This window comes from Aphidius gifuensis, linkage group LG6, assembly GCF_014905175.1.
Source record: "Aphidius gifuensis isolate YNYX2018 linkage group LG6, ASM1490517v1, whole genome shotgun sequence".
Taxonomy (NCBI): Eukaryota; Metazoa; Arthropoda; class Insecta; order Hymenoptera; family Braconidae; genus Aphidius; species Aphidius gifuensis.
The window spans coordinates 10,549,818-10,566,408 of NC_057793.1; the positions used below are offsets into that span (position 1 = coordinate 10,549,818).

General features: G+C 27.4%; 2 protein-coding genes across 2 annotated transcripts; one reads left to right on the forward strand and one right to left on the reverse strand.

The window, feature by feature from the left end:
* Nucleotides 1-5,049: 5,049 nt before the first annotated feature.
* Nucleotides 5,050-11,243, forward strand: LOC122859433 (adenylate cyclase type 9). Its single transcript, XM_044163032.1, has 4 exons — nucleotides 5,050-5,540; nucleotides 5,666-6,028; nucleotides 6,114-7,983; nucleotides 8,078-11,243. Exons 2-4 carry the CDS (start codon nucleotides 5,745-5,747, stop codon nucleotides 10,187-10,189), a joined length of 4,266 nt encoding a protein of 1,421 aa, XP_044018967.1. The 5' UTR covers nucleotides 5,050-5,540; nucleotides 5,666-5,744; the 3' UTR covers nucleotides 10,190-11,243.
* A 232-nt stretch (nucleotides 11,244-11,475) lies between these two features.
* Nucleotides 11,476-16,557, reverse strand: LOC122859434 (exportin-5). Its single transcript, XM_044163033.1, has 3 exons — nucleotides 15,455-16,557; nucleotides 12,812-15,373; nucleotides 11,476-12,714 (listed from the first exon to the last, which is right to left on the reverse strand). The coding sequence occupies exons 1-3, from the start codon at nucleotides 16,436-16,438 to the stop codon at nucleotides 12,553-12,555; spliced, it is 3,708 nt and encodes a 1,235-aa protein (XP_044018968.1). The 5' UTR covers nucleotides 16,439-16,557; the 3' UTR covers nucleotides 11,476-12,552.
* Nucleotides 16,558-16,591: the final 34 nt, after the last annotated feature.

Here is a 16,591-nt window from a genome sequence, read left to right on the forward strand (position 1 = left end):
TAATGTGTTCTTTATATTTTAGGAAAATTTTATTTTTGACATGAGTCATGCATGGACGTGATAACATTTTTCTTTCTTTTGATTATCACTGTGTATGTGTTGATGGGATTTTTTGGTAGACTTATTTTTTTTTTTAAATAATACGTGCGTAGTTACAAATAAATAATAATGAATCATGATATTGGTTTGCTATATATGGTCATTGAAACTGATAATAATATTTTTGAATATTAAAAAAAAATTTTTTTTTTTTAAATAATCTATCTGAATATACATCAATTCCGAATGACTCATTAATAAATTTATTTTATTTTATTTTTCTCAGTAAAGTTTAAGAAACGTTAGTGATAAGAAAACTCCAATCAATATAATGTTTTTGAACATATTAATATTTATTTTATCGTTATGATGATTATAATAATATTTTAAGCTGGAATTATTTTTTTTATTTTATTTTTTCCGACTTCAGAATACTACAAATCCATTGTTAATTATAAATTCATGTATGACTCATAAAATTAAAGTAAAACAACAAATCTATAGTATACATGATTTTATATTTTTACAGAAAAAAATAGCTGATAATTTTCTTTTTTTTTTATAACAAATAAAAACTATTTTAATAAAATTATAAAAAAGGTACAAAATTTAAATTTTATCAGTGATATTTTAATAATTATTAATTTCAAACTTAATTTTTATGTAAGATAATGAATAAATGATATATTTTTGTTGATTTTATTGTTGTGACTTGTGATGATTAATTTAATAATTAACAGTCTATCTCGAATAATTATTAGTGTATATTATATGCAAAATAGAATAGTACGTTAATCAGTTATATGATTATTTCGATACGTAAATTTAGTAATGATGATTTTTTTTTTATATAGTAAATAGTTGATACAGTAGAGTGATAAAAAAAACAAAAAAAAACCATATTTGTAAACGCATGAAAAAGATAAGAACCAAGAAATTATAAGGAGCTTATATAACAATAATTATTTATTAAAATTATTATCATTAAGTGAATATCCAAATTGACATAATTTAAGATCTAATATTAGTAGATATTGTCTTTGACATTGGCCAATTAGTTTAAAAACCTCATGAATAATTTGATATTTAATAAATAAAGAATATAAAATAATCATACTTAAAATTGATGGTCCAATTGTTGATTATAAAATACATGAGTAGACAAGCCTCCCCCAAGTCATGAATTTTTTAGATGTATATGTAAAGCTAAAGAAACTGTGATTTTATCCAAGAAGACTGTTTCTAGTCTTCTTGATTCTATGGTTCATTGTAAAAATCTTTGTTCATAACTTGTACGGATCTAAAGTTGTACCAAGAAGTCCAACTGATCCAACGATATCATATCTGATCATATCCACATGATATTAATCACACTGCAAGAAATAATATGTGTATAAAGGCAATGCTACTATTACAAACCTGACAATGAGTAAAAAAAAGATAAGACAGTTGTTATTTATCCTGCCATTTACTATAAACCGTTGATGAATTAATAAATTATGTTAACGACAAATTTATTAGTTTACATATATACACGCAATTTTCGAGAATGTAAAATTGGAAAAAAATATCAATGTTAAAAATTAATGTTGAACAATGTTGAGTTTTTAAGTTTTTTTTTTGTTTTTAAAGTGAAACTATAAAAAAATTTAAAGTATCAAGAAGATACCTATGGAGATGAACAGAAGTGAATTTACCTCCATAAAAGATACCAAAATAGAGTTGTATAAATACGGTTTCAATAACTGAAGTTAAGGTTGTGACTACGGGTTTTTACAGTTTTCTTACTCAGTTCTTTATCGCCGATACAAAAAAGAATGCAGTCTTTTACTGAAAATAAAAAGTTAAAGTTGTTTTAAAATAATTTGCAGTTTTAAAATTTATTTATTAATTCCATTTTAATTAAATCAATTAATTTTTAATCTAATTTATTTCAATTTATTAATTAATTTCATAATTCATTCGATGCATAATTTGTAATTTATTAATTCCTTTTACAGTTTTCGCAATTGGGTTTTTTTCAATTTATTTTTCTATTGTTTTGATAATATTGATCAATTTGTTATAAATCATTGGTTGTTGAGATAATTCATATTTGTATTGATATTAAAGTATTGAGTATTGAGTATTATTAAAGATTTGAATTTTTCCGCGTTGTTAATGATCGCGTTGAAAAACCCAGTAAATCGTTGCTGATAATTAATATATTGCTGATTTTAGATTTTTTGTGACCTGAACATTACTTAATGTCTCCTTGGCTTTTTTGTTCACTCAAACCAATTGTCATAAATAATTTATATCATCCCTCATGATTGTTGGCGTTTTTAATTCAACACCGTATGTTATTTTTTTTTTTTTATTCGAAAATTTGGTTATTATTGCGCTTCCAATTTCACACAAGTTAGAAGAAGAAAAAGAAGAAAAATAGAGAAAGATTATTAGAGATGGCGATACCCGCAGGCTCCCGCAAGTGAAAGCAAGTGAAAGAACGCACCTATTGCTTCTTACATACACCCGGTGTGACCAATTTATGTTAGACTAATCTTGACTATAATAAGGTTTAATTATCAAATCAAAAGGTATCAATTATTCAAATCAAATTGTTATTTAATATAATTATTTATAAATTAAAAATATTTTGGTTGAATCGATTTGCAAGTGGTTGTATGATTGAGCAAATTATTAACAACGCATATGTTTTGTAACAATGCATATCTGCTAATAACAGTTATTCACCGTCAAAAAAATAAATAACCGACTAATTAACAGCTCTAGTCGTAATCTTGAAGTTTCGAAAAAATGCTCGAGGCGGAAGTCGAAATGCGCCCCAGGGCCGCGTTCCGGTAAGGAGACCGCGGTCCTTCGCCATGTGCGCAGAAGTTATTACGCACATGAGTTTTTACGCACACATAAGGTGCTTTCTTTTGTGTATTAATTTTTTTTCTCCGGTTTATTTTCGCGCATGCGCAATTGAATGCGCAGTCAGCAAAAAGTCAGTTTGCAACAGCGTAGGACATGAGGGGCTGGATCAGCCATGTTTTAATTCTTATTTTTGAAAAATTATTTGTTCGACGCCACTGTTCTCTCAACAAGTTTGCATGACAGGCGCATGTGCATGATCATGCGCATGAAAGTGAAAAAAAATAAATACACAAAAGAAAGCACCTATACGTAATTTTAAAATTTTACTTGATTTTTTGACTTCTGCGCTTCTGCGTGGTCATGATGCGCAGAAAAAAAGGACCGCGGTTCTCTACGGAACGCACCTCTAGATGCTTTCTCTCTCAGTAGGTGCTTTCTTTTGGGTGTTTATTTTTTTTCCTGTTTATTTTCACGCATGCGCAGTTGAATGCGCAGTCAGCAAAAAGTCACTTTGCAACAGCGTAGGACATAAGGGGCTGGATCAGCCATGTTTCAATTTTTATTTTTTAAGAATTATTTGTTCGACGCCACTGTTCTCTTCTCGTGTTTGCATAATATGCGCATGTGCATGATCATGCGCATTAAAGTGAAAAAAAAATAAATACACAAAAGAAAGCACCTAGTGGTTTATTTTTTTTTCCAATTCATTTCTGGACATGTGCAATTGAATGCGCAGTAACGAAAAAGTCATTTGGCTACAGGTAGAATGAGTAAAAGTAGAGTGGTGCCAATAGCGGGTTTCAGGTCCGCCATATCCTGCTTTTTGTATGTAGTTGGTATAGCAGAGTGACGTAACTTCTGGGCAGCTTTTCGCTTTTGGCACCACTCTGCTTATACCATGGAGGTGAATAAGGAGTGTAAGCTTTGCTTTTTTACTGTGTTAAAGCATAGGCTGTCACTGAAGCCTAAATTTCGGAGTAAGTCAGTTCAAAAAACTACCAGCTGCAGCGCTGACATCGACCCTTGACCAAAAAAAGAGATAGAACAAAATATTCTTATTCACTCTAGCCTGTACAATTATGTTTAAATATCTTCTTGGACCATTCAGGTGCATGCAGTAAACAAAAGATTACACGTGATACTGTCGTTCGAGTCCGATACCAGCGCCCTCATTTACTCCGAAATGTCGGCTTCAGTAAAAAAGCAAAGCTTACACTCCTTATTCACCTCCATGGCTTATACCCACTCCAGCTACAGCACCCGTATTCACAGGGCATTACAAATTAGGGCTTTTTTTCTCCACTGGTGGCGCTTGTGAAGCTTTTGTATGTGAAATCTATATAAAAAAAATTTTATAAGCTCTATCAGTGGCAAAAAAAAGCCCTAAATTGTAAAATATTTTCCCTGTGAATTAAACTGCAGAACACTGATGTGATCTCCATTAGCACACGCGTAGGCGCAGATGCGCAGCTTTTCTTATTACCTAGGTGCTTTCTTTTGGGTGTTTATTTTTTTTCCTGTTTTTTTTCGCGCATTCGCAATTAAATGCGCTGTCAGCAAAAAGTCAGTTTGCAACAGCGTAGCACATGAGGGGCTGGATACGTTATGTTTTAATTCTTATTTTCATTCATTTTTCAAGAATTACATATTCAACGCCACTGTTCTCTCTACAAGTTCGCACAAGTTTGCCTAATATGCGCATATGTATGATCATGCGCATATTATGCAAACTGCACCCGTAATCCGTATTCACAGGGCTTACAATTTAGGGCTTTTTTCATCAACTGGTGGCGCTTGTGGAACTTTTATATGTAAAATCCTATATAAAAAAAATTTTATAAGCTCCATCAGTGGCAAAAAAAAGCCCTAAATTGTATCCCTGTAATACGGGTGTTGGTAGAAAGAACAGTTTGCAACAGTTTGCAAACATATTATGCGAATTTGGGGGGAGAACAATACGTAATTCTCAAAAAATAAAAATTAAAAACAATTAAAACATAACTAATCGAGTTCCTCATGTACTACGCTGTCGCAAACTGACTTTAAAAATAAACCACCGAAAGCAACCGAAAGAAAACAACTAGTAACTTACAGTAGCATACGTTACATTTGTATCATACCTATGAGTGTATTAAACCCCGAAAAAAAAATCGCTGAATTACCTAACACTGATGTTGCAACCATGGCACATAAATTGCTCTTTCTTCAGTTAATAATATTTATTATCTCGTCGAGTTTAATAACTACATAAATAAATAAATAGCTAACGAAAAAAATCAATTTATACCTATAGTTTATGACTCAATTTAATGTGCTAAAAAGTTTTATTTTTAATTTGTGCAAAAAAAATGTGTGGTTATGTGTATTTTTGTATGACGGTACTCATGTAGGTGATGAACTATCATTATTATTATTCACCTATATATAACTTTGTGATTAAAAAAAAACAACAAATCACCTTATAAGTATGCAGATTGTGTTCAACAAAAAAAAAAAAGAAGAAAATTGAATGTTGATCATGTCCGTCATTATTTTTTCAATGACACCATTTACAATTACATGTTGACCAACAATGAGAGATTTTAGCTGATGATGTTTACCTTGATTCTAGCAAATTCAATCTTGAATAAAGTAACAATGTAATTACCAAAAAAAAAAAAAAAGAAAATCAATTAAAATCAGTTAAAAATAACATTACAAGTATTTATATATTGAAATAAAAATTAATTAATAATTTATCTTTTTGTTTATAATTTTTTATCAGATGTATTAGATAGACTAATAAATTTAAGTTACTATGAGAAATATTGTTGTATTTGACAATAAATTGTCTGAATTAAAATATGACATTGTCAATGGAGAGAAAAAAAAGTTCAACAGTCAGTTATACACCTGGCAAAGATGATTATAATAATGAAAATGATGATGAGATTCATATGTCCTTGGCACCGTACATACAAACATATTTGGCAAGTAATGGGCATGGTGGTGGTTGTTGTGGTATTGATTTACCAGTACCATTTGAAAGAGCAGCACCAAGATCTTGGTGGAATCCAAAATTTGATTCTGAAATACTTGAAGAACAATACAAAATAAGTGCATTTCCACAACTTAGATTAAGATTTAGGTAAATACTTTTTTTTATTTTAATTTTGAACATAATCTAACAAATAAAAGTTTTGTTTATTTATCTATTATTTATTTTTTTCTAGATATGCACTATTTTATATTTTACTGATATCATTAACTTGGCTAATTTATTTTATTTACAATAATACCATTGAAAATGATACAAGCATATGGCCAAATGGAATACTTGGAGGTATATTTATTTTTACATTACTCATACTTTATTTAACGTATACAAAATATTATCGTCGTTATATATTTGTAACATCATTATCAATGGCAGTAATACTTGGTATATTATCATTATTATTATTGTCATTAACACCATCAGATACATATGGATTAACACTTGTTGGTCATTTTTCATTATTTGCTGAAATTCAATTGTTAATTTATACGGTTATACCAATGCCACTTTATGCTTGTGTTGTACTTTGTACATTATATTCAATTATATTTGAATTACAAACGTATCAATTGAAACAGCATCAATCATCATTAATTATCAACAATAATAATATTGATATTGATAATAGTATATATTTTTTGAATATTGAAAAAAGCTTAATAATTCGTATATTAATGCATATATCAATTCATATAATTGGTATTCATATATTGATAATGACATTTGTAAGAATGCGTGGTACATTTATGAAAGTTGGACAATCATTATTGGTACGTCGTCAATTAGAAATGGAAAAACAATTAAAAGAAAAAATGATACATTCAGTTATGCCACCAAAAGTTGCTGATTGGTTGATGGAAGAAAGTGAACGTGAACGTGAACGTGAAGATTCATTAAAAAAAGGTTCAATACCATCAAATAATACTGATTTACGTTCATTATTTCGTCCATTTAATATGCATTCAATGGAAGATGTTAGTATATTATTTGCTGATATTGTTGGTTTTACTAAAATGAGTTCAAATAAAACAGCTGAAGAACTTGTTGCAATATTAAATGATTTATTTGAAAGATTTGATGATTTATGTGAGCATCATGGTTGTGAAAAAATATCAACACTTGGTGATTGTTATTATTGTGTATCTGGTTGTCCAGAGCCAAGATCTGATCATGCAAAATGTTGTGTTGAAATGGGTTTAGCTATGATTGAAGCAATTAAACAATTTGATATTGAAAGAAGAGAGGGTGTTAATATGAGAGTTGGTGTACATACTGGTACTGTACTTTGTGGTATTGTTGGTACAAAAAGATTTAAATTTGATGTATGGTCAAATGATGTTACACTTGCAAATAAACTTGAAAGTACTGGTAAACCAGGACGTGTACATTTAAGTGAAAAAACATTAAGTTTTCTTGATGATGAATATTTAACTGAAGATGGTGATATGATAAAAGGTGTTAAAACATTTTTTATAAAATCAAAAAAAATTGATTTAGTTAATGAATTTATAACAAATGTTAATACTGCTAAATCAAGTATATCACCATTAATGATATCAAGAAACCGTTTAAATTCATGCAATAATCAAGGTAAAATACGTCCTCATTATCTTTATATGATGACAAATACAAATAATTATAAAGTCAAAGCAAATTCTTTACCAAGTATATTAGACAGTGAAAATGATGAAGACATGGAAGAAGAAGATGAGGAAGAGGATGATGAAGAAGGTGGTGGTGATGATGATGTTGAAGAAAACGGAAAAAATAAAGAAATAATTAAAAAAGTTGATATAAATGAGACAAAAGAGATTGAAAATACTAAAGAAAAGAAAAAAAAGAAAAAAAAAAAAGAATCAAATAAAAGTCCATTGTCAACAGCAAGTTGTGAAAATAAAAAACTCAGAGGAAAACCATGGAGATATTTAAAGAGACAAAAGACCACTGAGACAATGTCACCCACAGATATTTATTCAATAAAACAAGAGAATACTGCTAATGTCAAAGAGACAAATGATATAAATAAATATCTCGAACAAAATGGGGTAAATATTAAAATTAAATATTAGAAAAACAAAAAATGTTTTATATTATATTATTATGTTTTATTAATTAATTTTTTTTTGATTTTTGTTTAAGACACAACAATCAGTTTATTGTGTTGAAATGGATCCAAATCCAGTGCCATCAAGTCCCTTACTGCCAAGAGATGATAGTCTTAGTCATACGTCATCAATTTGCAGTAGAAAAGATTCTGGAATACGTAGTAATAGTAGAAGAAGTAGTATACAACAACAATTATATTTAATGAATGGTATGACACAAGAAAATTTATTGAGTCAACGTGTAAGTGGTTATTACACATCAAATTCAACATTAAATTCAAATCAAGAACCATCATCGTCAGCAGCAACAATAAATGGTACGGGTACAATATCAACAGCATCACCAACATATACATATCCACATCCATATCCACCAACAGTTGCTGATACATTTGGTGCTTGTTTTCATAAATTACGTAAACAATCAGATTTACAATTAATACGTTGTGTACAAGATAATGTTACATCACAAAGATCGTATTTTGTTAAACCACCATTATCAAGAATAACATTATTTTTTAAAAATAATGATATGGAAAAAGAATATCGTGAAAATGCTCATAAAGCTAGTGAAAATATTGGTGGTAATCCACCAACACTAGCAACATCAAGATTTAATACATATTTTGATATTTTAGTATCAGCATTAGTTTATTCATCAATAACAATATCATTATTTTTACTTTGTCAATCAAATAAACCAACATATTATTTTTTAATATTTTGTGGTATTGCAACAGCAATACAAGTATTTGTTGTTGCATTATGTATAAGACAACTTGTTGATCCAAACTCAATTTATGCATTTTATACACAAAAAATTTTTAAATTTTTTACAAAATGGTATCCTTGGCATGCATGTGGTGCAATTCTAGTTGCATTACCAGTTATATCAATTCTTATGAATCTTGGCTGTAATAATACAATAACAAATCATAATATTAATAATGATATTGATTATTATTATTGTTATTTGATATTTGTTGGTTTAGTACATTTTTGTAATTTTACACAATTAAATTGTTGGATGAAAAATTTTTTAGTTACAATAACAGCAATATTATTTATTATTTTACTTACAACAAGTGTCATTAACTCGCCATTATACTTATCAAATAATAATGTCAATAATATTAATAATAATATAAAATTAAATAATGAATCTCACAATGATATTGAAAATAATATCAATGGGATTATTCCTATTGATTTAAATGTGCCATTTAATTTAAAAAATAATACAACGAAAATGGCTATTAATAGTAATAATAATACAAATACAAATACAAATTTAACAAATAATAGTGATAAAAAAGCATACAACGAAAGTTTTTATAAAAAAGAATTATTTATTGATATTTTTTTATTACTTGTACTTGTGTGGCTTTTAAATCGTGAATTTGAAATAAGTTATCGTTTAAGTTTTCATGGTAATGCTGTTGCAGCGCGAGATAAAAGTCGTGTACAATCAATGAAAAATCAAGCTGATTGGTTATTGCATAATATTATACCAAAATATGTTGCTGATCAATTAAAAACAACAGCAAAATATTCACAAAATCATAAATCAGTTGGTATAATATTTGCAAGTATTGTTAATTTTAATGAATTATATGATGAATCATATCTTGGTGGTAAAGAATATTTACGTGTATTAAATGAATTAATTGGTGATTTTGATGAATTATTAGAAAAAAATGAATTTTCAAATGTTGAAAAAATTAAAACAATTGGTAGTACATTTATGGCAGCAAGTGGATTAAATCCACAAGTTAGAAATAAATGTAAAAATGAATATACTCATATATATCAACTTATTGATTTTGCTGTTGCAATGCAAAAAGTTATATTTGATTTTAATCGTGATCTTCTTGGTTTTCAATTAATATTGAGAATTGGCTTTAATTATGGTGATGTAACTGCTGGTGTTATTGGTTCAACAAAATTATATTATGATATTTGGGGTGATGCAGTTAATATTGCATCAAGAATGGATTCAACTGGTGTTGCTGGAAGAATTCAATTAGCCAGTAATTGTATTGATATTCTTAGTGATAAATATGAATTTGAACCACGTGGACAAGTTTATGTTAAAGGCAAAGATAATATGAATGTATTTTTATTAACTGGTAAAAAAAATATTTAATGCTAGATTTTATTTTCTTTTTTTATTTTTTAATAAAATATATATTTTATTGAATATGAAAAAAAACAAAAAACAAAAATCAAGTATATCAAAATAATAAATAAATCGCTATATACTTGTATATTGGTAATGCTTGTTTAAATTGTATTTATTAAATTTTTTTTTTTTTCGTCTTTTCTTGCCAAAAAATAAAAACAGCTTTCCAATTATTATTATTATTATTACTATTATTTTTATTATTATTATTAAGTGCAAACTTTTAACAAGAATGTTATACATATTAATGTAATTATTTGTTTTTTGTTTTATGTACATTATGTTGCACAAGTGCTCAAGAAAATACCCAATAATTTAAAAAAAGAAAAATATTAAATATCTTATAAATTTTATATTAATATATAAAAAGTTATTCGCAGTTGTTGATATTTATAAATGATGAAAAACTACACATATATAATAAAAGCTGAGGAGCAAAAAAAAATTTTTTGTTAATCAGCAAAACATTCCAATTATTTCATAAATAAATATTTACAAAAAAAAAAAAACAAACAAATTAAGATGATGAAAAGGGGTGCCATATGTATAAATAAATTTCAAAAAAGAAAAAAAAAAAAACCACAACAACAACGAATAAAGTGCCTGTATGCAAAAAAAAAAAAAAAAAAAAAATTATATGATATATGTTTTGAATGTATACACGCAAATTAATATTGTAATAATAATTGTATCATTGTTTGTTAAAAATAATGAAATATTTTCCATCATTATTTGATGAGAAAAATTTCTGTATATTGAATGGATCTTTGTGTCGAATCTCCAAATACGATTTCAATAATGGTGTTTTTATTATTGTGTGTTTGACTATAAAAATAGCAATGAATTGATATTATATTGATGTAAAATCTGTCAGGTACAGTTGAAACAAACTCAGGGTTAAATATGCTTTTGAAGAAACCCCTCCCAGATATTTAACTACAGAAATAAATAAATAAAAAAATTGACTTGGATGTTTAATATTATTCAGACAAATTTATTCTTTTAATGATTTGAAAATAAATTGATTATAATGTTTTTTCAATTAATACTGAGTGTAGTATATACATCAGTCAATTTTTTTTTTTTTTTTCAATCTATAAAATCATATCATTTTGTTTAATAAAATATACATGAATGTCATTTTACTTATTGATTATAAATATATTGTATTTAAATAAACGAATTGTGGATAAATATATATATACAAAAACAAGTTGATGTCGTGATGAAAAAAAAAGAGGCTTATTATGGTGTTCATTATATTTTCATTTTTTATTACAATTTAATATTTACAGTATTTGTTTATTTTATGACGTATAACAATTATTGTATTGTTGTTTTTTATGACAAATTATCAGCATGTTTTGTTGAAGATTATTTAAATGCTAATATGAATTATTTTTAATTTTTCATATTTACATTAATTGTTTCAACAATTTTTTATGCAATTGCTTACACTTTTTTTTTTTATCTTTCATTTTTTAATGTAAAATACAAACAATTTATATTCTCTTTATAAGCAGAGTATAAAAATTGAGTATAAATTACAGTACTAGTTTTTTAACTGTACGATTATTTATTTTACAAACTTTTTTTTTTTTTTTTTTTAATTATTTTTTTGTAACAAGTGGAAAATTGAAAATGTAAAAACTCTTCATATTTGAAATTTAAAAAGAAATTTTATTATTGACATTAACACGTTTTTTAAAAAAAAACTAATTACTTAATATTAATTCAATAAACTAGTAAATTAACCTCGGGGACGATTTCAAAAATCGGAATGAGTGAAAAGAAAAAAAAACTATATATATATAAAAATGAAATAAAAAAATACAAATTTACTAATAATCAGAAAGATATATATTTCGATATATAACTGATGTTTGAAAAAAAAAAAAAAAAAAACAAAGATTACTTCCTTCTGATAATTTTAACAAAAAATTTCAGCCTTTTAGTATTGAATAACAAAAAATTTTTAAAAAATCAACGAGACCAGCTAGATGCTTAATATGGCGAACGAGAAAAAAAAATAAATAATTTACCTTTAAGTTATTCAGTATTGAATGTTGACTTACAAATGAAAGAAATTAAAAAAAAAAAATATTTTTTTAAAAATAGATATGATTTCTGGAATTATGTTTGATTTATAAAATCAACTAAGTGAAAATGCATTTTTCTTATTCATGTTGCTTGTGTATCATTAAAAAATTGCTTTCATTTCTTTTTCTGTTAATTTGTTACTTTTTTTCTTTCTATTAAAAAAAACTTCACAGAAGATTAATAAAGTCTTGCCAGCCATGAAGAATTTGACTGTTTAGAAGATGATGCTACGTTGATTCAGCAAAAAGTGCTGAAAGACCTGCATCAGCTGCATTTTTTGAAGTTTCATCAACACGTTGATGCAATGGTCGACCAGTAACTTCTAGCTTTGGAAGATTATCAATTTTAACTTCTTTACGAAAGAGTTGACCAACACTTCGTCCGATCAACTAAATAAACAAGAAAAAAAAAAAAAATTAAATTAAATAATAAATAAAACAATTAATATTTTCAAATATACAAAAAAAAAAGAAATAATTTTAATACCTGATTTGTAATTTTTTTAAAAAGCTCTTTTTTGCCTTTTTCTACTTTATTTCCTTTTGTATTAACAACAGCCATTTTTTCATCAAATCTTTGAAGATCAGCTAAATTAACACCTGGTATTTTTTGAAAAACTTCAATGATACTTGGAAATTGTGGTCTAAGACATTCATAAACTTGTGCACCAAGTGTTATTAGTGAACCTTGATTAGCTTCATGTTGTCCATGAAGTTGTAAACCTTGTAATATTGCCATCATAATATAAGCAACCATATCAGGTGTTAAACTACCATCAGCTGATAAAGCACGTACAATTGGACCAGTTAACATTGTTGCTTTAAGGCTTGCATTTGAATCATTCCATGATAATGCTTTTAGTACACATAATACAGTACTGTGACAAGTTGATGGATGTCTTAATACAAATGCACCAAGTTCACTAACAACATCAGCAACAATACTATTACTTCTTGTTGTTGTTGTTGTTGTTTGATCAACAGTCATTCCACTTTCTTGTTCCATTGAATCTTGTGGATGTGCATCACTTGCAATACCACCAACAAGTATTACCTTTAAAACATCAACAAAATCACGAGTTAAATTTCTATTTAACATATCATCAATGACTTCTTGGGCATCTGAATTTTCATCAAAATCACCAGAATCATATCTTGACATATATTGCCATTTTGCTGTTAATCTTTGACACATGTGTGTTGTAACATGTGTTAATATTGGTACTAATACACAATCATAATATGCTGGTGGACATGAATAAATAAATGGCTTTAAAAAAACTCTTATTATTGGACGTAAACGATAATCTGGTATAACATCCATATTTGAAAATACAGAATTTAATAATGCTAATGAAAGACCAGGAAGTTGATAAAATTCACGTCCAATTGTATGACAAATACTTCCTAACATATGATAACAACTATCATGTATTGATGCTAAAAATTGTTGCATTTTTGGTAATGATGATGATTCCGATGGTTTTTCATTTTCTAATGATATATCATCAATTGGTAATTGTTGTTGTTGTTGATGATGTATAGTTGATGTTGTTAAACCCATTAATTGTATTTTTTCATATTCAAGAAGATCATGTACATTTTTATAATCAGATGATAGTAATGATAATGCTTCTGGTGTCCAAAAACCATTAATTGAACGTACAAGTGCAAATAATGTTGGTAATATTTGTATAATATGTTGAGCTGATGGATTTTGATATATTGGATTACCACTTTCACTAATTCCAGCGACAAAACCACCTCTTGCAGCACGATCAGGATCATCTGGTATTGAACTTCTTTTAACAACACTTAATATTGATGATACACAATAATATAAATCACCACGATTTTTACATGTTTGTGATAATAATTCACATGATGTTTGATTAATTAATAATTTTTCAAATGATTTATCAAGACCAAGATATATCATTAATTCACGTGGTCCTTTAAATGCTTCATTGCCAATTGTTAAAAATTTTGATGATGAATCACATATAGTTTCAGCAACAAATCTTGATTGTCTTTGATAATCACAAAAATGATTTGATATAAGTAACAATGCTTCACAAAGTGTAACATATTCCATTCTAGTTAATTGACTTGGTTCTCTCATTAATCCACGTACTGTTGTATGAATCTGTTCAAATACAGGTAACAATAATAATGGATATTTAATACTTATTTTAACCATTAAACTTGCTGCATGACGACGTACACATTTTGTACCTTTTGAACGATTTGTAACTGTTTCATTTGTTCCTTCATAAACAAGTGCAGCAAATATTTTTTCAAGTACACGTGGAAGTATTGCAACACCTGGCATTGTCATTGAACCAGTTGACATTGATAAAAATATAAATAAACCACTAATACATGATAATAATGTTGATAATAACCATGGATCTTCTGGTGAATAACCAAGACATAATTCAAGTAATTGAAGACCAGTTTGTACATTTGGTCTTTCATTAACAAGTAAAATTCTTGATACAACTGAATCAAGTGCTTGTGCTAATGCTTCCCATTCATGATATTCTGGATCTTTTGGATCACTACGATATTGTAAATTTAACATTCCTTTTGATATTTTAGCTGTTAACCATTGTTGAACATATGCAAATGCAACAAGTGGTGATACCATTGTTGCATGACGTAGACCTTCTAATATATCTAAACGAAAACGTGATCTAAATATTAAAAATTCATCCTCCGAATCAAAATCATTTAAGCAGTATGCTGATATTCCATTTGAGTGCTGTGAACTTTGTGGATAACTAACTTTAATTAATTTTGGACAGGCACTTTCAATGTACTTTGGCACGTAACTAATTAGTAAACTGTCTGATCTCATGTGATCATGACGAAATAGCATTATCCAAATTCCAATTGATAACTGATTTAAAGTAGGACTTGAATGAGTTGTAAATGCAAGTACTGTATCCAAAAAAACATTTAAATGAGTAGGACGAATACCAGATGAATTTAGTAATTCATCTTTACCCCAAACAGTGCATAATTGTGTTGCCATTCCTGTAAGAACCTGTAAAAATAAATAAATAAATAAATAAATCATGTCTTGAAACTATATATTTTTTTTGTTTTTTACAAGTTTTTTTTTTACCTGAGTCAACTTTTTTAAAAACAAATAATGACTATCATGAAATTCAGGATTTACTGGAGTAACAGCAGCAGCATAAATACATCGTAATGCCTCTTCAGTAAATAAAATCATTAATTGTTTTCTATCATCAATTTTTCCCTTTCTATTAACAACTTGTAAAAGACATTCAGCAGCAGCACATTGAAATGTTGGATCACCAAGAAGTACACAAAGTATTTGAAGTAATCTTCCTTTATCAGCCATGATATGATTAATTGATACCCATTCAACATATCCTGTTAATGTTAGTAATACAACTTGAACAACTTTACTGTGTGACAATGCTTCAGCAACATTACCAATTGAACTTTTTTTTTTAAATTCAGTAAAATGTTGATCCATTAAACGTAAAAAAAATGCAAATATTTCAGCCATATTTGTTGTTAATGCTTGATAAATATCTTTTCTTCTTTGATTTGATTCAAGTGTTTGTAATAATGCAACATCCTCAACAAGACGTAAAAAAACTAATAAAACAACTTCTGTTTGACTTTCACCACGTGTACATGCTTGGCTTAATTCTGATAATAATGTTGGCCATTGTTGTGGCCATTCACGTTTTATCATTTCAACAATAACTCTTGATAATGCATCTTTAATATGTGTCTCTTCTTGCATCATTGGTTCAGTACCTTCTTGTAATAATTTCATTGAATTTTCTTTGATAAATAATTTTTCTGATTGTGATATTTGTGTCCAACGATATTTTATACAATGCTCCATTAGTTGAAGACCAAAATGACGTACAACTGATGATTTATTAGGTGATTTTTGAGCTAAATAAAGACCACACTGAGCACAAAGTGGTGATGTTTCCTTGAATCTTTCACATGCATTGTAAACATCAAGACGTTGTTGATGGGGCACATCTGGTGACATCATCACCTGAACAACTCGAGCAAGTTCTGCTGATATTTCAGCAACATTTCCTGCCCCAAACTCCATCTTCAAATGTTTTTGTTTATGGAATTATGATTTTTGTACCACTGTTTACCCTGAAAATATTATTATTCAATTACATATTGCTCTTACTAACAAAAAAAAACTTTAAATTCGTGAAATGCTGGTTATATGTTGATTTATCCCAATTATACTATT

Bases quoted from the DNA above. Each gene is read 5' to 3' on its own strand.
- LOC122859434 (XM_044163033.1), bottom strand. From the start codon at position 16,438: ATGGAGTTTGGGGCAGGAAATGTTGCTGAAATATCAGCAGAACTTGCT. The intron at 15,374-15,454 runs GTAAAAAAAAAA...TTATTTTTACAG, and splicing joins TTTTAAAAAAGTTGACTCAG to GTTCTTACAGGAATGGCAAC. The intron at 12,715-12,811 runs GTATTAAAATTA...TTGTTTATTTAG, and splicing joins TTAAAAAAATTACAAATCAG to TTGATCGGACGAAGTGTTGG.
- LOC122859433 (XM_044163032.1), top strand. From the start codon at position 5,745: ATGACATTGTCAATGGAGAGAAAAAAAAGTTCAACAGTCAGTTATACA. The intron at 6,029-6,113 runs GTAAATACTTTT...ATTTTTTTCTAG, and splicing joins CAACTTAGATTAAGATTTAG to ATATGCACTATTTTATATTT. The intron at 7,984-8,077 runs GTAAATATTAAA...TTTTTGTTTAAG, and splicing joins AATATCTCGAACAAAATGGG to ACACAACAATCAGTTTATTG.